This window comes from Haliotis rufescens, unplaced genomic scaffold (assembly GCF_023055435.1).
Source record: "Haliotis rufescens isolate VD_foot unplaced genomic scaffold, xgHalRufe1.0.p SCAF_21, whole genome shotgun sequence".
Taxonomy (NCBI): domain Eukaryota; kingdom Metazoa; phylum Mollusca; class Gastropoda; order Lepetellida; family Haliotidae; genus Haliotis; species Haliotis rufescens.
This window is the reverse complement of record NW_025963902.1, coordinates 1,781,375-1,803,296: the sequence shown is the minus strand read 5'-3', so window position 1 is coordinate 1,803,296 and position 21,922 is coordinate 1,781,375. Positions and strand designations below refer to the sequence as shown.

General features: G+C 39.6%; 3 protein-coding genes across 3 annotated transcripts; all 3 read left to right on the top strand.

Annotated features, from left to right (window-relative positions):
• Positions 1–6,146: 6,146 nt before the first annotated feature.
• LOC125382933 (phospholipase ABHD3-like) lies at positions 6,147–7,410 on the top strand. The gene is made up of 2 exons (XM_048401300.1): positions 6,147–6,715; positions 6,790–7,410. The coding sequence occupies exons 1-2, from the start codon at positions 6,147–6,149 to the stop codon at positions 6,971–6,973; spliced, it is 753 nt and encodes a 250-aa protein (XP_048257257.1). The 3' UTR covers positions 6,974–7,410.
• Positions 7,411–13,946: 6,536 nt separating this feature from the next.
• Positions 13,947–15,059, top strand: LOC125382932 (phospholipase ABHD3-like). Its single transcript, XM_048401299.1, has one exon. It carries the CDS (start codon positions 13,947–13,949, stop codon positions 15,057–15,059), a length of 1,113 nt encoding a protein of 370 aa, XP_048257256.1.
• Positions 15,060–20,564: 5,505 nt separating this feature from the next.
• Positions 20,565–21,677, top strand: LOC124116450 (phospholipase ABHD3-like). Its single transcript, XM_046477788.2, has one exon. It carries the CDS (start codon positions 20,565–20,567, stop codon positions 21,675–21,677), a length of 1,113 nt encoding a protein of 370 aa, XP_046333744.2.
• The last annotated feature ends 245 nt before the right edge of the window (positions 21,678–21,922 follow it).

Here is a 21,922-nt window from a genome sequence, read left to right as displayed (position 1 = left end):
AAACTGATACTGAGTTATTCGGAATTACAGATTACCTGTCCATGCTGTAACTCGCCATGAGCGCCAAGGATAGATGATGTGTAATTCTTCATTGTTGATTCTCAAATTATGTTACACCCATCACCCATCGTTGACGTATGTTTTAATTGAACTGCGGAAATATTAAATCCCTGAGTTTCATAATAATATTTAATTTTGTGTTTCTTTCTTTGTAAGCAGAAGGATCTTTGCACTTGTACATTTATTACTTTTAGTTTCAATAACATCAGTAAACGCACTATCGTGTCGCTGAATTGTCTAGTCTACTATCTCTGGACTGACTGGTCCAGACTCGATTGTTTACAAGCCACCTTAGTATAGCGGGCGTACTTCTATACATGTAAAAGAAATAATGGTATCTATAAACGCGATAAAACCCTTTCCATATCTATAAGCAATCTCTGCAGAATCAATTTAGGATTCCGACCATATCATGATATCATGAATCACTATCAAATAGTGATTGTACCAGGTGATTACAAGAAGGTGAGGTTATACTGCCCAAACGGTGGCACCAGTCATAAAAACATGCAAAGGCAAGTCAATTGTGTCCTTGAAAAAAACCCCGGTAACATATGGTACAAGTGAAGATAGGGAATAACATTTGAGATCATTTTTGTTGTCTATGCGTCGAATGTCCTCAACTTGTCTACCTCAAAACTTTTCAAAAGTTGTACTGAGGTCTTTTATGATGTAACTCTGATCAAACAACTTCTGAGCAAGCGTCGTATGCCGCTCCTTGAAATCCTAGTAGACGGAGCATGCCCGATTGTACCTCAAAAGTTGTGAAATGTAAACACCAAACACTGGCGCTGCAGGAATTTTGCTTGACATAATGGGAAAAATTGAAGTCATCCTTCTTGTCATCCTGTGGATAGTGTATTGTCACTCTGAACATTTATGCATAGATCTAAAAATGAAACATATGAGCTGTATCCTTTGCTTCAGGTGGGTAAATCAGTGGAAGGGAAGCTATTTGAAGGAAATTGAATGATATCAGATCATCGGTACACCTGAAGCTGAAGATACACTTCTTGTTTTGTAACCAAAAAAACATGGATCAAGGAAAGAATTATTTCCTAAAGTTTGCCATGTGAGATAATGGTGTACAAAGTTGAAAAATCAAATGTTTTGACAGAACTGAAGTTGGTTCTTTTTTTAGAAAGTCAAGCTTTTCTTTGGAGGTTTTGGTACTAATTCCACTTGTCTCAAATACTTTATTTGAAAATGCAGGAAGCCTTTCCTTGATTGTATTAAGGATTATGGTTTATCTTTGAGACCAGGATTTGGTGGTACATTTGCTGGACCCAGTAACATATCTTTTTGTATGGAATTATTCTTTTGTATGGAGCATTCAAATCCAGTCTAAAGCTTTAGGAGTCATTTTAAAAGTTGAACCAACTTAAGAAGATGTGTGAAGGAAACATATCTTTAAAGTTCCCACAAGATACGTAAGGCAGTAATATCTAAAATATGGCATAATTTATAACATATGGGAAGACGAAGACCATTGAAGACCAACAACACTAACACTGACAAGGGCACCGGATGTGTGGACGAATGTTTAGAAACAAGTCATTCCAAGTAATCCCAAGCTTTACATGCCTTTTCCCACCAATCATGTCATCTGAATTTATTTCGAATCTAATTTTCAATATGGCCGACATTGCAGCCATGATGAAAAAAATTGTGGCCAATCCGAGTCCTTTTTGTTAAAAATATGATGACCGGACCTTTGCTCTTCGACCATATTTGGCGCCCATAAAGTAAGGTTTTTGGACAGGAAGAACCAGTGTGAATGTTAATAAAGGAAATCTGGATGAAGAACGGGGATAACAATATATCGTGCAATAGTTTAACTTAGATAGCATAATATGCATAGTTTGACTCCCACATACATAATGTTCTTCTGATTTCGCATAGGGTTTCATAAACGCCCTTAACGTGCACATTGAAGAATATCGTGGATAATATTACTGCAGACCCCAAGTTCCCAACACCACCAAGCCAAGAAGATCGCACATCTGTATTTCACATAGAAGATTGCACATGTTTTCGCAGCACCTGGTATCATCACTATTTGATAGGGATTCATAAACACATGCTCACCATATAGTCGGAATCGTACTATTGACAGTTTAGACAGAGAAATCCTGTAAATAAAGGGTGTTGTCGCGTTTATTTATACAAAAGTTCGCTGTAGTATGATTACAACCAAAGAGGTTAACTAATGGTATGAGTGAGTGAGTGAGTATGGTTTTACGCCGGTTTTAGCAATATTACAGCAATATCACGGCGGGGGACACCAGAAATGGGCTTCACACATTGTACCCATGTCGGGAATCGAACCCGGGTCTTCGGCGTGACGAGCCAACGCTTTAACCACTAGGCTACCCGACCGCCCCTCTAATGGTATGATGAACATGAGAGATAGTTGTAGGGATATTTCTATGACTGCGACGTTTCGGTGAAGCTACTTACACCATTATCAAGCAAATGATGTACATACATGTGAAGTAGGAAGGTTACTTTCCTGTGGATAATTAATATTTGTACAGGGTTGAATGATGATAGATTAATGTTTCATTGCCTCGTTAAAGTGAATTTTAGTAAAAAATATTACTTTGAAATGGTAATTATAATTAATACCGATAAAGTCAAGTTTGCATCATCTCTTTAGGTTTTACACTCAAATATATAGTCTATTTCTACCCAAGCCTTTGAAAGGCATTTAAAAGTGATACCCATGAGGAAGAGAATTTATAAATGTCAACTTCTGTATTGTGAGGAAAACCTGACGAAGGAGTAAGTATATACTCCTCAACGTTGTGTTCCTCATAATAAAGTAGTTGACATCAATATATTCTTTTCCTTATTTTTAACCATTTAATCACTTATTTCATTAATTTCTCACGTGTAAGCACGCAGAATGTCTCAATCACACTTGTCAATATTCACTTCCATACTGTATATATTTTCATGCCGTCACACACATTGCCCTGATAGTATTAGGATGTGTGTATTTAGGTACTTGTGTACGGACCACGTATATTTTCCAATGAAGTGGGAAGCGTAAAATTGATACAAGAACAATTATCTACTTTCATTTTCGACTCAAATACAAATTCTCCTATTTCTAACCACACACCCACTCATTTCGCAAATTTCCCCCGTGGAAGCACGCAGAATGTCTCAATATTCAGCGAAAGCATATTTGACATTACTCACCTCAACATTTTATATAGTTTAATGTAGACCACCTACGTGTACCTACCTCTAGGGGTAGAGCGGAAGTTCCGGGATCGATCCTCCGCCGCGTCATGCCAAAAGACGTTAAATATGGTACTTGTTGTTACCCTGTTTGGCGCTCGGCATTAAGGGGCTAAAACAAGGACTGGTCGGCTCGGAGTCGGTATACTTAGTCTGAGTGGGGTGGTCAGGCTCGCTGACTTGAATTGATGCACGTCATCGTATCCCAATTGATTGGATCCATGCTCATGATGTCAATCACCGGATTGTCTGTTTCAGACTCGATTATTTACGGACTGCAGTCTTATAGCTAGATATTGCTGAGTGCGGCGTAAAACAACAAACAAAACATCATCCGAAGATGGCACTGGACATTGCTCATAATATCAATCACGCTTTCGTCTTTGCTTGAAACTGTGTCAAACTAAACTGAAACTATTTTTGTTCGAGTGTACAATGCGTATATACAGCTCCTCTCCTGGTGCCGTGTGTATGAATACTTGTATTGTTAATTATTTTAGGTTTATGATATCTACTTTGTATGTTTCTTTGCATGTTGGCTTATGAATATCACAATGGACTCATTACGTACGCCTAGACTGAGTGAGTTAGTATGGTCTTACACCGCTTTTAGTAATTTTCCAGCAATATCACGGCGGGGAACACCAGAAATGGGCTTCACACTTTGTACCCATGTCGGGAACCGAACCCGGGTCTTCGGTGTGACGAGCGAACGCTTTAACCACAAAGCTACCCGACCGCCCAACGCTCAGGTTGAAGTAAAAAATTCAAAAATATACATTACTTTCGTTTAATTTCTTTTAATCCTATCATTTTCAGCGACAGGGTGATGAATTAGAGAATAAGAACGTTTTTTGTTCGTTACCATAGTATAAGAAATAGAACAATAATTGTAAAAAGACACTTAAGTGCAAATTTCAGTCATTTTACACATTGACTGTTACTTGTTCTTGTATTTGTATAGCTGACGCGGTGGGAGTCGCAGGGGGCAGTCAATTCACGGAGTTCGGGACACACGGTCCAACTCTTTGGTCCATGTCTTCCAGTGTCCGCTCAATAAAGGTCCTATCTTCAATAAGACTTATGCATTGTCCACTACGGTCAGTTCATGACCTTGGTACGTTAATCAAAGCAAAGTGACGTCGTTTGTCTTTTGCTTGTTGTTTAGGCCCCACTAAGCAATACTAAACTCTATGGCCGCGGCCTCTGAATACTCGAGCCTGGACCAGACAATCTTGCGATCAATATTATTAAGTAACGATCGACACTGTCGGCGTATGATGACGTGCACAAACCAGGTGTGGCTACCTAATCCATTATGTCGCGTCTTTCGATCAGCATAGCTACCTATATGTTTCTGGGGATCTATTCTAGCCAGGTTTTCCAATGGGGCAAATAAGTTTCCCAGACAGAGCAGCAAGCGGTCTCAAAAACCACAACTCTGCCCCAGATCCATGCGCAGCGACTGGTAAACGACTGGGACCCATCTCCGTTGTATGATTTCTCATGAAGCCAACAAGTCATGATGTTGCCAAAATACGATTGTAAATAACACACTCACTCACCCACTCACCCATATACAGATCATTATTAATAGAAATAAATCAAATCTATATTTGTGCAGAGCATCAAACTCCAGCCGCATCTAATCAGTATCAAAAACTTTAATATTTGGGCCACATTGCTAAAACCGAAATAGTTCCTTCATTTTGGACGACAGATGTGGCGAAATGTTACGTAAAAAAAACCCCGCTGAAACATCTGGTTAGCATTCATTTCTCGAAACAGGTTCAGTTTGAGAGTTGATACGGAATGTCATTACTATACTCGAAATAAATACTTTTCCATCATTCATCAGATGTGTAATTGGCAATGTTTAATATCATTTGCTTTAAGTGGAATCTATCGATTGACATGTACATGGTCGTAATTCTTTGTTAAAAATGGGAGTTATGATCACGTTAGAGCTACGATTGTTGTGTTGAACGGACCCCAGGACTTTTGCAACCAGCATAAAATCGAGGTTCAAATTACATTTTTCTTTAACTGTCATAATTTACAGTTAATTACAAAGTAACTGGCAAATTGTTACTGAAATTGGATCCGCACAATACAATGACTTTGCGCAGGCGTGCAACAATTGCTCAAGTTAACATTGTCTTCACAGGTACATATCAATTAACACCAAGCCCACCTTTCTCCATCTGTTTTTCATAGTGGAGACTTATCAATTACCATTTAATTAGTATTGACACCGACGCCGCTGAAGCGTTACTATATAAGCAATGGGAAGCGTCATCAATTACCATTAAATTAGTATTGAAACCGACGCCACTGAAGCGTTACTATATAAGCAATGGGAAGCGTCATCAATTACCATTAAATTAGTATTGACACCGACGCCACTGAAGCGTTACTATATAAGCAATGGGAAGCGTCATCAATTACCATTAAATTAGTATTGAAACCGACGCCACTGAAGCGTTACTATATAAGCAATGGGAAGCGTCATCAATTACCATTAAATTAGTATTGACACCGACGCCACTGAAGCGTTACTATATAAGCAATGGGAAGCGTCATCATTTACCATTAAATTAGTATTGACACCGACGCCACTGAAGCGTTACTATATAAGCAATGGGAAGCGTCATCAATTACCATTAAATTAGTATTGACACCGACGCCACTGAAGCGTTACTATATCAGCAATGGGAAGCGTCAACAATTACTTTTAAATTAGTATTGACGCCGACGCCGCTGAAGCGTTACTATATATATTCAACAGTCGGCAATATATATTCCACATCGGGTCTGTTTCTCTCGCAAGGGTCGAGATGATATTTGTGGTTATTTGCGTCGGTTGTCTTGCCATCTACATCTATCACAGTTGGTTCCGACGAAGGAAGTCTACACCGAAGCTGTTCTATGGTGATTCCAAACTCCACGAGTACATTATAAATAAAGTACCACGGCTGAAAGAACCTTACACCCCGCCGTTGGGACTCGGCAATAGACATTTACATACAATTATCTGTTGCCTGGAGTTCTCGCCTCTGAACTACAAGCGAGAAAACGTACATTTACCGGACGGTGGTCTCGCCTCTCTAGACTGGTTGGACAACGAGGCGTGTCTGACGGACACAAGTCCCGTGTTGGTCGTAATTCCGGGGGTGGGGGGAGGGAAGGAGGGTATTAACAAAGTGTGCAAGATGGCGGCCGGGAGATTCAGAGTTGTAGTGTTTAACAGACGCGGTCATTGTGGTTCCTTACTCACAACACCGCGTCTCCAGTGCTTTGGGGAAACAAGTGACTTTCGATACTGTGTGGAGCATATTCACCGGAAGTTCCCTAAGGCCGCAATGGCTGGCGTTGCTTACTCCGCAGGAACGGCTGTACTGAGTAGGTATTTGGGTGAGTACGCTGGGAGGTCGTACATCGGCCCCTCTGTATTCATTGGATCGGGATTCGATCTATCAGAAATCGAGGGCATGAGTACCAGCGGCCTAACTGGATGTTGGTGACGACAGAGAAAGGTGGTCACTGTGGATTCATAGAGAACTACAAGCTTGAATCCTGGGCAGGGAAACTGGCTGTGGACTACATCGATGCAGTGTTGGAGTATCAAGACGCAAGAGAGGAGGACATTACACTTAAATGTTGAGATATCGTGTGACAAATCTTTCTGATATAATTACAAATACATTTTAGTGATTCTCAATGTTGATTGGTCAGTTGATGAAGCCACAGTGCTCAATTGTTAAAACATACACTTTGACGTCAGCCATTGTTCATGTCGTAACAAATTGATAATATTACGTCATGTGAGCAATTTGCTGGCTTCAGTTAAGATTTTCTCAGTAACCTTGACATTTGATACGATTTACCTTCATTTTCTTTTTTAAACTGATACTGAGTAATTCGGGATTACAGATTACCTGTCCATGCTGTAACTCGCCATGAGCGTCAAGCAATCATTCACTCAGAATAGATGATGTGTAATTCCTCATTGTTGATTCTCAAATTATGTTACACCCATCGCCCATCGTTGACGTATGTTTTACTTGAACTGCGTAGATATTAAATCCCTGAGTTTCATAATAATATATCTTTTGTGTTTCTTTCTTTGTCAGCAGAAGGATCTCTGCACTTGTACATTTATCATTTTTAGTTTCAATAACATCAGTAAACGCACTATCGTGTCGCTAAATTGTCTGGTCTACAATCTCTGGACTGACTCGATTGTTTACAGGCCACCTTAGTATAGCGGGCGTACTTCTATACAGCGTAAGTTAACAAAAACTTCCTTTTTTACTGGACATTGGTCAAGAATCTGTTTCGGCAGATAATCGACACTGATTATACTCTGACGTTGGCGTTTTGTATTTGGGGCAAATTCTTGATATTACTGAGAAATATCAAATGTACATTTTAGAAATGTCACCATAATGACATGTTGATTGATTGATGTACGTATGGCTGACTGAGAAGGTTATCAGGGGTCCCATCCCTTTGACCTCCTGGGTCGTGGGTTTGAATCCTAGATTCACGGAATTTGGGGTTCTATTTAGAGCGTTTTCGCGTCTCAGTACTGTTTGTTACCAATGACGCAAACAATAGCTTATTTTTTACGCAGTTTTAACATTTTAAAGAAATAATGGTATATATAAACGCGACAAAACCCTTTCCATATCCATAAGAAATCTCTGCAGAATCGATTTAAGATTTCGCCTATATCATGATACCATGAATCACTATCAAATATTGAATATACCACGTGATCACGAGAAGGTGAGGGTAAACTGCCCAAGCGGTGGCATCAGTCACAAAAACATGCAAAGGCAAGTCAATCATTTCCCTGAAAAAAACCTGGAACATATGGTACAAGTAAAAATAGGGAATAACATTTTTCGAGATAATTTTTGTCGTCTATGCGTCGAGTGTCCTCCACTTGTCTACCTCAAAACTTTTCAAAAGTTTTACTGAGGCCTTTTATTATGTAACTTTGATCAAACAATTTTTTAGCAAGCGTTGTATGACGCTCCTTGTAATCCTAGTAGAAAGAGCATACTCGATTGTACCTCAAAAGTGAAATATAAACACTGGGACTGCAGGAATATTGCTTGACATAACGCGAAAAGTTGAAATCATCCTTCTTGTCATACAGTTTTGTGGAGAGTGTTTTGTCACCCTGAACGTTTATGCATAGATCTAAATAGGAAACATATGAGCTGTATCCTTTGCTACAGGTGGGTAAATCAGTGGAAGGGAAGCTATTTGAAGGAAATTGAATGATATCAGATCCTCGATATACCTGAACCTGAAGATACACTTCATGTTTTGTAACAAACGCTCCATGGATCAAAGAATGAATTATTTCCTAAAGTTTGCCGTGTGAGATAACTGTGAACAAAGTTGAAAAATCAAATGTTTTGACCGAACTGAAGTTGGTTCTTTTCTGAGAAAGTCAAGCTAATCTTTTGAGGTTTTGGTACTAATGCCACTTGCCTCAAATACTTTCTGTGAAAATACAGGAAGCCCTTCCTTGATTGTATTAAGGATTATGGTTTATCTTTAAGACCAGGATTTGGTGGTACATTTGCTGGACCCAGTAATAGATCTTTTTGTATGGAATTATTTTTTGTATGGAGCATTCGAATCCAATCTAAAGGTTTAAGAGTCATGCCAAATGTTGAACCAACTTAAGAAGATGCGTGAAGGAAACATGTCTTTGAAGTTCCTACTAGATACTTAAGGCAGTCATATCTAAATTATGGCATAATTTATAACATATGGGAAAACAAAGACCAGGGCAGATCAACAACACTACACTGACAAGGGCACTGGATGTGTGGACGAACGTTTAGATACAAGTCATTCCAAGGAATCCCAAGCTGTACATGCCTTTTCCCACCAATAATGTCATCTGAATTTGTTTCGAACCTAATTTTCAATACGGCTGACATTGCAGCCATTAAAAGGAATTGTTCCAAATCCGAGTCCTTTTTGTTAAAAATGAAATGACCGGACCTTTGCACTTCGACCATATATGCCGCCCATAAAGTAAGGTTTTTGGACAGGAAGAACCAGTGTGAATGTTAATAGAGGAAATCTGGATGAAGAACGGGAATAGCAAATATATCGTGCAATAGTTTACCTTAGATAGCATAACATGCATCGCTTGATTCCCACATACATAATCTTCTGAAGACCGATTCTGATTTCGCATAGGGTTTCACAAACGCCCTTAAAGTGCACATTGAAGAATATTGTGGATATTATTACTGCAGACCCCAAGTTCCCAACACCACCAACCCAAGAAGATCGCACATCACATGTGTATTTCAGGGTTAATAAGTATATATTCCTCAACGTTGTGTTCCTCATAATAAAGTAGTTGACATCAATAAATTCTTTTCTTTATTTTTAACCATTTATTCACTTATTTCATTAATTTCTCACGTGTAAGCGCGCAGAATGTCTCGAACACATTTGTCATTATTCACTTCCATACTTTATATATTTCAAAGCCACCACACACATTGCCCTGATTGAGGCGTCAGTATTGGGATGTGGGTATTTAGGGGCTTGTGTACGGAGCACGTATATTTTCCAATGAAGTGGGAAGCGGAAAATTGATACAAGAACAATTTTCTATTTTCTTTTTCGACTCAAATACAAATTCTCCAATTTCTAACCAAACATCCACTTAATTCGCAAATTTCCCCCGTGTAAGTACGCAGAATGTCTCAATACTCAGCGAAAACATATTTGACATTACCCACCTCCACATTTTATATAGTTTCATGTAGATCACCTACGTGTACCAACCTCTAGTGGTAGAGCGTCAGCCCGGGTGAAGGGAAGGTCCGGGATCGATCCCCGGCCGCGTCATACAAAAAAAAGTTAAAAGATGGTGCTTGTTGTTACCCTGTCTGGCGCTCGGCATTAAGGGGCTAAAACAAGGACTGGTCGGCTCGGAGTCAGTACACTCTGTCTGAGTTGGGTATTCATGTTAAACTGCTGCATGGTATCTCATTGGGCTAGCACTATAAATCGGCATCTGTCCGGACTAGAACAATCAGACACACACACACACACACACACACACACACACACACACACACACACACACACACACACACACACATGCATGCATGCATGTCGCTATATAAGTGTAATAATCTTGGACGCGACGTTAAACCCCATTTCATCTCACCCACCTATGTTATGTCCAATGATACATATACCTACCAGTGTTACATAATGTTAAAAATACATCTGATAGAAGCCGTCCGAATTGGGCCACTCATGTTAAAAATCTTCTTTCCAAATAGGTTTGTGTTTATATTTAGTTGTGGCAAGAAGTAGGAAGTTGTAATATGTTTGTTGTGTTATTTCGGCAACATATTGTAGACTTGCTGAACAAGATGCCGCGATGTGTGACCGAAAATCTCTTGAATCTACTCTTTCTGTATATCTATATCTGAATGTGAACTGTATTTAACAGATATTAGCGTTGTGTGTTATAAGAAAAGGCTTTGTTAAAATTCAAATCATGTATGAATCCCCTTGGAATATATGATCTTGAAGTTGTTTTTGTAAAACCTGTTTCTTAATAGAAGATGAAAGTCATGTTTTATTTTATTGCACATGTTATGCAGTAGAACGTAATTTGGAATTTGCAAGACATTGCAGCTAATTCTAATTTCATATTGGCTGCAGCAAACCTATGTACATATTTAAATTCACAAAATTTCTTTAATTGTCAAAATTTTGGTACAAGGTTCTTTGTATCAAAAGAGATATTAAGATACATCTATACATGTTAGATATATGAATGTACTGTTGGTCGGATGGCCTTGAATTCTGAATAAACTGAATGTGAATCTAAATACTTTCGTGTCACCACGTTGCCTTCCTTGGGGCAATTGTATTGGGCTGTGGGTATTTAGATACACGTGTGCGTAGCACGTATATACCAATAAAGTATTGATTAACTAACATGTTGTGTGGGTCTGGGAAGCGGAAACTTTAAACAAGACCAGTCACTTCCATGTTGTTTCCAGTACGGTGTACATTATGGTTTTTGAAAAAGTAGACAAAATATTTATGGATAACAACTTCTTTATTATATTGCAACAGCGACATTCGTTAAAAATCCTTATACCATTCTCAAGTAAGACTGTACTCGTTTTACTACGGTGTAAGGATCTATACCGAAACGTTGTTGTGACAGTATGATAAAGAAAAAATTCGCTACTTTATCATTCGTCAACTTCAAAGTTCCTGACCTATTCATGCAAATGTAGATAAGATCTGACATCTATGCGTGATTCGGTTACACACACCTTTATGTACATTGCTGTCATTCCACTGTTAACTTTGTTTGTAATTCTTTTGATATTGAAATGATTGCGTCTGATCAGGTTGCAGCTATGTATTAGATCTAACGGTAACCCAGTAGTTACTGTATCTTGTATTAATCCCTGGAACAACTGTATGTTACAGTGCATGTGTAAAATCAGTCAAAGTTTAAGATAACTGAAATTTTCACTTCACAAAATGCCAAATTATTTTGGTCATTCTACAATTATTGTTCCGTCAGAAAGACAAAAAGTTCTTGAGGACTTCAAAATGGCCTAAAAACATCACATGAGTGAGTGAGTATGGTATTACGCTGCTTTTAGTAATATTCGGGGGGGGGGGGGGGGGGGGGGACACCAGAAATGGGCTTCACACTTTGTACTCATGTCGCGAATCGAATGCAGGGGCAGTCGATTCACGGAGCTCGGGACACACGGTCCAATTCTATGGTCCATGTCTTCCAGCGTCTGCTCAATAAAGGTCCTATCTTCGATAAGACTTATGCATTGACCACTATGGTCAGTTCATGATCTTGGTACGCTAACCAAAGCAAAGTAGCGTTATTTGTCTTTTGCTTGTTGTTAAAGGTCCCACTAAGCAATATCAAACTCTTTGACCGCGGCCTCTGAATAATCGAGCCTGGACCAGACAATCTTGCGATCAATATTATTAGTAACGATCTACACAATGGCGTATGGTGACGTGCACTAACCAGGTGTGGTGGCTACCTAATCCATTATATCACGTCTTTCGATCAGCATAGCTACCTATATGTTTCTGGGGATCTATTCTAGCCGGGTTTCCCAACGGGGCGAATTATGTTTCCAGACAGAGCAGCAAGCGGTCTCAAAAACCACAACTCGCAGTTTGGTTTTTCAGACCCAGATCCATGCGCAGCGATTGGTAAACGACTGGGACCCATCTCCGTTGTATAATTTCTCATGAAGCCAACAAGTCATGATGTTGCCAAAATACGATTTTAAATAACACACTCACTCACCCACTCACCCATATACAGATCATTATTAATAGAAATAAATCAAATCTATATTTGTGCAGAGCATCAAACTCAAGCCGCATCTAATCAGTGTCCAAAACTTTAATATTTGGACCACATTGCTAAAACCGAAATAGTTCCTTCATTTTTGATGACAGGTGTGGCGAAATGTTACGTAAAAAAAACCTGTTCAAGCATCTGGTTAGCATTCATTTCCTTCTCGAAACCGGTTAAGTTTGAGAGTTGATACGGAAGGTCATTACTATACTCGAAATAAATACTTTTCCATCATTCATCAGATGTGTAATTGGCAATGTTCAATATCATTTGCTTTAAGTGGAATCTATCGATTGACATGTACATGGTCGTAAGTCTGTGTTAAAAGTTATGATCACGTTAGAGCTACGATTGTTGTGTTGAACGGACCCCAGGACTCTTACAACAAGCATACAATCGAGGTTCAAATTACATTTTTTCTTTTACTGTCATAATTTACAGTTAATTACAAAGTTACTGGCAAATTGTTACTGAAATTGGATCCGCACAATACAATGACTTTGCGCAGGCGGGCAACAATTGCTCAAGTTAACATTGTCTTCACAGGTACATATCAATTAACACCAAGCCCACCTTTCTCCATCTGTTTTTCATAGTGGAGACTTATCAATTACCATTTAATTAGTATTGACACCGACGCCGCTGAAGCGTTACTATATAAGCAATGGGAAGCGTCATCAATTACCATTAAATTAGTATTGACACCGACGCCACTGAAGCGTTATTATATAAGCAATGGGAAGCGTCATCAATTACCATTTAATTAGTATTGACACCGACGCCGCTGAAGCGTTACTATATAAGCAATGGGAAGCGTCATCAATTACCATTAAATTAGTATTGACACCGACGCCACTGAAGCGTTATTATATAAGCAATGGGAAGCGCCATCAATTACTATTAAATTAGTATTGACGCCGACGCCGCTGAAGCGTTACTATATAAGCAATGGGAAGCGTCATCAATTACCATTAAATTAGTATTGACACCGACGCCGCTGAAGCGTTACTATATAAGCAATGGGAAGCGTCATCAATTACCATTAAATTAGTATTGACACCGACGCCACTGAAGCGTTACTATATAAGCAATGGGAAGCGTCATCAATTACCATTAAATTAGTATTGACGCCGACGCCGCTGAAGCGTTACTATATATATTCAACAGTCGGCAATATATATTCCACATCGGGTCTGTTTCTCTCGCAAGGGTCGAGATGATATTTGTAGTTATTTGCGTCAGTTCTATTGCCATCTTCATTCATCACAGTTGGTTCCGACGAAGGAAGTCTACACCGAAGCTGTTCTATGGTGATTCCAAACTCCACGAGTACATTATAAATAAAGTACCACGGCTGAAAGAACCATACACCCCGCCGTTGGGACTCGGCAATAGACATGTACATACAATTATCTGTTGCCTGGACTTCTCGCCTCTGAACTACAAGCGAGAAAACGTACATTTACCGGACGGTGGTCTCGCTTCTCTAGACTGGTTGGACAACGAGGCGTGTCTGACGGACACAAGTCCCGTGTTGGTCGTAATTCCGGGGGTGGGGGGAGGGAAGGTGGGTATTAACAAAGTGTGCAAGCTGGCGGCCGGGAGATTCAGAGTTGTAGTGTTTAACAGACGCGGTCATTGTGGTTCCTTACTCACAACACCGCGTCTCCAGTGCTTTGGGGAAACAAGTGACTTTCGATACTGTGTGGAGCATATTCACCGGAAGTTCCCTAAGGCCGCAATGGCTGGCGTTGCTTACTCCGCAGGAACGGCTATACTGAGTAGGTATATGGGTGAGTACGCTGGGAGGTCGTACATCGGCCCCTCTGTATTCATTGGGTCGGGATTCGATCTATCAGAAATCGAGGGCATGAGTACCATATATGAGAAATTTATACTACATATGCTGAAAACGTCTTTGGTTAAACCGAACGAACTTATTCTGAAGCCAGTTGTGGACATCCAAGCTGTTTACAATTCAAAGTCTATAGAGGAATTTGAGGGTCACCTTTACTTCAAGATGCATGGGTTCAAGGACGTTGATGACATGTGGCTGCACAACGACCCAATGGCTAACGTTGATTCAGTTGTCTCCCCTGTGTTGTGTATCAACAGTCTGGACGATCCGATCTGTGTTGCTGGCAACATACCCTATGATCATTTCCAGCGGCCTAACTGGATGTTGGTGACGACAGAGAAAGGTGGTCACTGTGGATTCATAGAGAACTACAAGCTTGAATCCTGGGCAGGGAAACTGGCTGTGGACTACATCGATGCAGTGTTGGAGTATCAAGACGCAAGAGAGGAGGACATTACACTTAAATGTTGAGATATCGTGTGACAAAACTTTCTGATATAATCACAAATACATTTTAGTGATTCTCAATGTTGATTGGTCAGTTGATGAAGCCACAGTGCTCAATTGTTAAAACATACACTTTGACGTCATCCATTGTTCATGTCGTAACAAATTGATAATATTACGTCATCTGAGCAATTTGCTGGCTTCAGTTAAGATTTTCTCAGTAACCTTGACATTTGATACGATTTACTTTCATTTTCTTTTTTAAACTGATACTGAGTAATTCGGGATTACAGATTACCTGTCCATGCTGTAACTCGCCATGAGCGTCTAGCAATCATTCACTCAGGATAGATGATGTATAAAATGTATAAATTCTTCATTGCTGATTCTCAAATTATGTTACACCCATCACCCATCGTTGACGTATGTTTTACTTGGGCTGTGAAGATATTAAATCCCTGAGTTTCATAATAACATTAAATTTTGTGTTTTTGTCTTTGTAAGCAGAAGGATCTCTGCACTTGTACATTTATTACTTTTAGTTTCAATAACATCTGTAAACGCACTATCGTGTCTGGTCTACTATCTCTGGACTGACCTGTCCAGACTCGATTGTTTACAGGCCACCTTAGTATAGCGGGCGTTCTTCTATACATTTAAAAGAAATAATGGTATCTATAAACGCGATAAAACCCTTTCCATATCTATAAGAAATCTCTGCAGAATCAATTTAGGATTCCGACCATATCATGATATCATGAATCACTATCAAATAGTGATTGTACCAGGTGATCACAAGAAGGTGAGGTTATACTGCCCAAACGGTGGCACCAGTCATAAAAACATGCAAAGGCAAGTCAATTGTGTCCCTGAAAAAAACCCGGTAACATATGGTACAAGTGAAGATAGGGAATAACATTTAAGATCATTTTTGTTGTCTATGCGTCGAATGTCCTCAACTTGTCTACCTCAAAACTTTTCAAAAGTTGTACTGAGGTCTTTTATGATGTAACTTTGATCAAACAACTTCTGAGCAAGCGTCGTATGCCGCTCCTTGAAATCCTAGTAGACAGAGCATGCCCGATTGTACCTCAAAAGTTGTGAAATGTAAACACCAAACACTGGAGCTGCAGGAATTTTGCTTGACATAATGGGAAAAATTGAAGTCATCCCTCTTGTCATCCTGTGGATAGTGTATTGTCACTCTGAACTTTTATGCATAGATCTAAAAATGAAACATATGAGCTGTATCCTTTGCTTCAGGTGGGTAAATCAGTGGAAGGGAAGCTATTTGAAGGAAATTGAATGATATCAGATCATCGGTACACCTGAAGCTAAAGATACCTTCTTGTTTTGTAACCAAAAAAACATGGATCAAGGAAATAATTATTTCCTAAAGTTTGGCATGTGAGATAATGGTGTACAATGTTGAAAAATCAAATGTTGTGACAGAACTGAAGTTGGTTCTTTTTTTAGAAAGTCAAGCTAATCTTTTGAGGTTTTGGTACTAATTCCACTTGTCTCAAATACTTTATTTGAAAATGCAGGAAGCCTTTCCTTGATTGTATTAAGGATTATGGTTTATCTTTGAGACCAGGATTTGGTGGTACATTTGCTGGACCCAGTAACATATCTTTTTGTATGGAATTATTTTTTTGTATGGAGCATTCAAATCCAGTCTAAAGCTTTAGGAGTCATGTCAAAAGTTGAACCAACTTAAGAAGATGTGTGAAGGAAACATATCTTTAAAGTTCCCACAAGATACGTAAGGCAGTAATATCTAAAATATGGCATAATTTATAACATATGGGAAGACGAAGACCATTGAAGACCAACAACACTAACACTGACAAGGGCACTGGATGTGTGGACGAATGTTTAGAAACAAGTCATTCCAAGTAATCCCAAGCTTTACATGCCTTTTCCCACCAATCATGTCATCTGAATTTTTTCGAATCTAATTTTCAATATGGCCGTCATTGCAGCCATGATGAAAAAAATTGTGGCCAATCCGAGTCCTTTTTGTTAAAAGTGTGATGACCGGACCTTTGCACTTCGACCATATTTGGCGCCCATAAAGTAAGGTTTTTGGACAGGAAGAACCAGTGTGAATGTTAATAAAGGAAATCTGGATGAAGAACGGGGATAACAAATATATCGTGCAATAGTTTAACTTAGATAGCATAATATGCATAGTTTGACTCCCACATACATAATGTTCTTCTGATTTCGCATAGGGTTTCACAAACGCCTTAAAGTGCACATTGAAGAATATCGTGGCTTATATTACTGCAGACCCCAAGTTCCCAACACTACCAAGCAAAGAAGATCGCACATGTGTATTTCACATAGAAGATTGCACATGTTTTCGCAGCACCTGGTATCATCACTATTTGATAGGGATTCATAAACACATGCTTACCATATAGTCGGAACCGTACTATCGACAGTTTAGACAGAGAATTCCTGTGAATAATGAAAGGCTGTTGTCGCGTTTATTTATACAAAAGTTCACTGTAGTATGATTACAACCAAAGAGGTTAACTAATGGTATGATGAACATGAGAGATAGTTGTAGGGATATTTCTATGACTGCGACGTTTCGGTGTAGATACTTACACCATGATCAAGCAAATGATGTACATACATGTGAAGTAGGAAGGTTACTTTCATGTGGATAATTAATATTTGTACAGGGTTGAATGATGATAGATTAATGTTTCATTGCCTCGTTAAAGTGAATTTTATAAGAAATATTACTTTTAAATGGTAATTATAATTAATACCGATAAAGTCAAGTTGGCATCATCTCTTTAGGTTTTACACTCAAATATATATTCAATTCCACCCAAGCCTTTGAAAGGCATTTAAAAGTGATACTCATAAGGAAGAGAATTTATGAATGTCAACTTCTGTATTATGAGGAACACCTGATGAAGGAGTAAGTTTATACTCCTCAACGTTGTGTTCCTCGTAATAAAGTGGTTGACATCAATAAATACTTTTCCTTATTTTTAACCATCTTTTCACTTATTTCATTAATTTCTCACGTGTAAGCACGCAGAATGTCTCAAACATTTGACATTATTCACTGCCATACTGTATATATTTTCATGCCGTCACACACATTGCCCTGTTTGAGGCGTAAGTATTGGGATGTGGGTATTTAGGTACTTGTGTACGGAGCACGTATATTTTCCAATGAAGCGGGAAGCAGAAAATTGAAACAAGAACATTTATCTATTTTCTTCCTCGACTCAAATACAAATTCTCCTATTTAAAACCACACATCCACTTACTTCGCAAATTTCCCCCGTGTAAGCACGCAGAATGTCTCAATATCCGGCGAAAGCATATTTGACATTACTCACCTCCACATTTTATATTTTTTCATGTAGACCACCTACGTGTACCAACCTCTAGTGGTAGATCGTCCGCCCGCGTCATACCAAAATACGTTAAAAGATCGTACTTGTTGTTACCCTGTCTGGCACTCGGCATTAAGGGGCTAAAACAAGGACTGGTCGGCTCGGAGTCAGTATACTTAGTCTGAGTTGGGTGGTCAGGCTCGCTCGCTGAGTGCGGCGCAAAACAACAAACAAAACATCATCCGAAAATGGCATGGGACATAGCTCATAATATCCATCACGCTTTCGTCTTTGCTGGAAACTGTGTCAAACTAAACTGAAACTTTTTTGTTCGAGTGTACAATGCGTCTATACAGCTCCTCTCCTGATACCGTGTGTATGAACACTTGTATTGTTAACTATCTTAGTTTATGATATTTACTTTGTATGTTTCTTTTTAAATGCTAATGTAGATAAGATCTGACATCTTTGCGTGATTCGGTAACACACACACATACACACACCTTTATGCACATTGCTGTCAACTGTCCACTGTTCCCATGTGTTTGTAATTCTTTCGATATTGAACTGATTGCGTCCAAACAGGTTGCAGCACTATTACGGTTACCCAGTAGTTATTGTATCTTGTATTAAACCCTGGAACAACTGTATGTTAGAGTGCATGTGTAAAATCAGTCAATGTTTAAAATACCTGAAAAATTCACTTCACAAAATGCCAAAATATTTTGGTCATTTTACAATTATTGATCCGTCAGATAGACTAAAAGTTCTTGAGAACTTCAAAATGGCATCACAATGGTCTAATTACGTACGCCTAGACTGAGTAAGTGAGTATGGTCTTACGCCGCTTTTAGTAATTTTCCAGCAATATCACGGCGGGGGATACCAGAAATGGGCTTCACACATTGTACCCATGTCGGGAATCGAACCCGGGTCTTCGACGTGACGAGCGAACGCTTTAACCACTAGGCTACCCGACCGCCCCACGCTTAGATTGAAGTAAAAAAATACAAAAAATATACTGACTTTCGTTTACTTTTAATCCTATCATTGTCAGCCACTGGGTGGTGAATTAGAGCATAACAACCTTTTTTGTTCGTTATCATAATATAAGAAATAGAACAATAATTGTAAAAAGACTGAAATATTTTGGCATTTTGTACACGTACATGTATTTGTATAGCTGACGCGGTGGGAGTCGCAGGGGGCAGTCGATTCACGGAGTTCGGGAGTTCGGAGTTTCAGACCCAGATCCATGCGCAGCGATTGGTAAACGACTGGGACCCATCCCCGTTGTATGATTTCTCATGAAGCCAACAAGTCATGATGTTGGCAAAATACGATTGTAAATAACGCACTCACTCACCCATATACAGATCATTATTAATAGAAATAAATCAAATCGGTATTTGTGCAGAGCATCAAACTCAAGCCGCATCTTATCAGTGTCAAAAACTTATATTTGGACCACATTGCTAAAACCGAAATAGTTCCTTCATTTTGGACGACAGATGTGGCGAAATGTTACGTAAAAAAAACCCCGCTGAAACATCTGGTTAGCATTCATTTCTCGAAACCGGTTCAGTTTGAGAGTTGATACGGAATGTCATTACTATACTCGAAATAAATACTTTTCCATCATTCATCAGATGTGTAATTGGCAATGTTCAACATCATTTGCTTTAAGTGGAATCTATCGATTGACATGTACATGGTCGTTAGTCTTTGTTAAAAATGGAAGTTATGGTCACGTTAGAGCTACGATTGTTGTGTTGAACGGACCCCAGAACTTTTCCAACCAGCATAAAATTGAGGTTCAAATTACATTTTTCTTTTACTGTCATAATTTAAAGTTAATTACAAAGTTATTGGCAAATTGTTACTGACATTATATCCGCACAATACAATGACTTTGCGCAGGCGTGCAACCATTGCTAACGTAAACATTGTTCTTCGCAGGTACATATCAATTATCACCAGCCCACATTTCTCCATGTGTGGCCACGTCTGTTATTCATAGTGGAGACTGATCAATTACCATTAAATTAGTGTTGACGCCGACGCCACCGAAGCGTTACTTTATAAGCATTGGGAAGCGCCGCAAAGTTAGACAGTCGGCAATATATTCCACATCGGGTCTGTTTCTCTCGCAAGGGTCGAGATGATATTTGTGGTTATTTGCGTCAGTTGTCTTGCCATCTACATCTATCACAGTTGGTTCCGACGAAGGAAGTCTACACCGAAGCTGTTCTATGGTGATTCCAAACTCCACGAGTACATTATAAATAAAGTACCACGGCTGAAAGAACCTTACATCCCGCCGTTGGGACTCGGCAATAGACATGTACATACAATTATCTGTTGCCTTGAGCTCTCACCTCTGAACTACAAGAGAGAAAACGTACATTTACCGGACGGTGGTCTCGCTTCTCTAGACTGGTTGGACAACGAGGCGTGTCTGACGGACACAAGTCCCGTGTTGGTCGTAATTCCGGGGGTGGGGGGAGGGAAGGAGGGTATCAACAAAGTGTGCAAGATGGCGGCCGGGAGATTCAGAGTTGCAGTGTTCAACAGGCGCGGCCATAGTGGTTCCTTACTCACAACACCGCGTCTCCAGTGCTTTGGGGAAACAATTGACTTTCGCTACTGTGTGGAGCATATTCACCGAAAGTTCCCTAATGCTGCCATGGCTGGTGTTGCTTACTCCGCAGGAACGGCTATACTGAGTAGGTATATGGGTGAGTACGCTGGGAGGTCGTACATCGGCCCCTCTGTATTCATTGGGTCGGGATTCGATCTATCAGAAATCGAGGGCATGAGTACCATATATGAGAAATTGATACTTCATTTGGTGAAAACGTCTTTGGTTAAACCGAACGAACATATTCTGAAGCCAGTTGTGGACATCCAAGCTGTTTACAATTCAAAGTCTATAGAGGAAATGGAGGGTCACCTTTACTTCAAGATGCATGGGTTCAAGGACGTTGATGACATGTGGCTGCACAACGACCCAATGGCTAACGTTGATTCAGTTGTCTCCCCTGTGTTGTGTATCAACAGTCTGGACGATCCGATCTGTGTTGCTGGCAACATACCCTATGATCATTTCCAGCGGCCTAACTGGATGTTGTTGACGACAGAGAAGGGTGGTCACTGTGGATTCATTGAGAACTACAAGCTTGAATCCTGGGCAGGGAAACTGGCTGTGGACTACATCGACGCAGTGTTGGAGTATCAAGACGCAAGAGAGGAGGACATTACACTTAAATGTTGAGATATCGTGTGACAAAACTTTCTGATATAATCACAAATACATTTTAGTGATTCTCAATGTTGATTGGTGAGTTGATGAAGCCACACTGCTTAATTGTTAAAACATACACTTTGACGTCGATGCAGTGTTGGAGTATCAAGACGCCATGGGAGAGGAGGACATTACACCTAAATGTTGAGATATAATCACAAATGCATTTTAGTGATTCTCAATGTTGATGTGTAAGTTGATGAAGCGATATGACG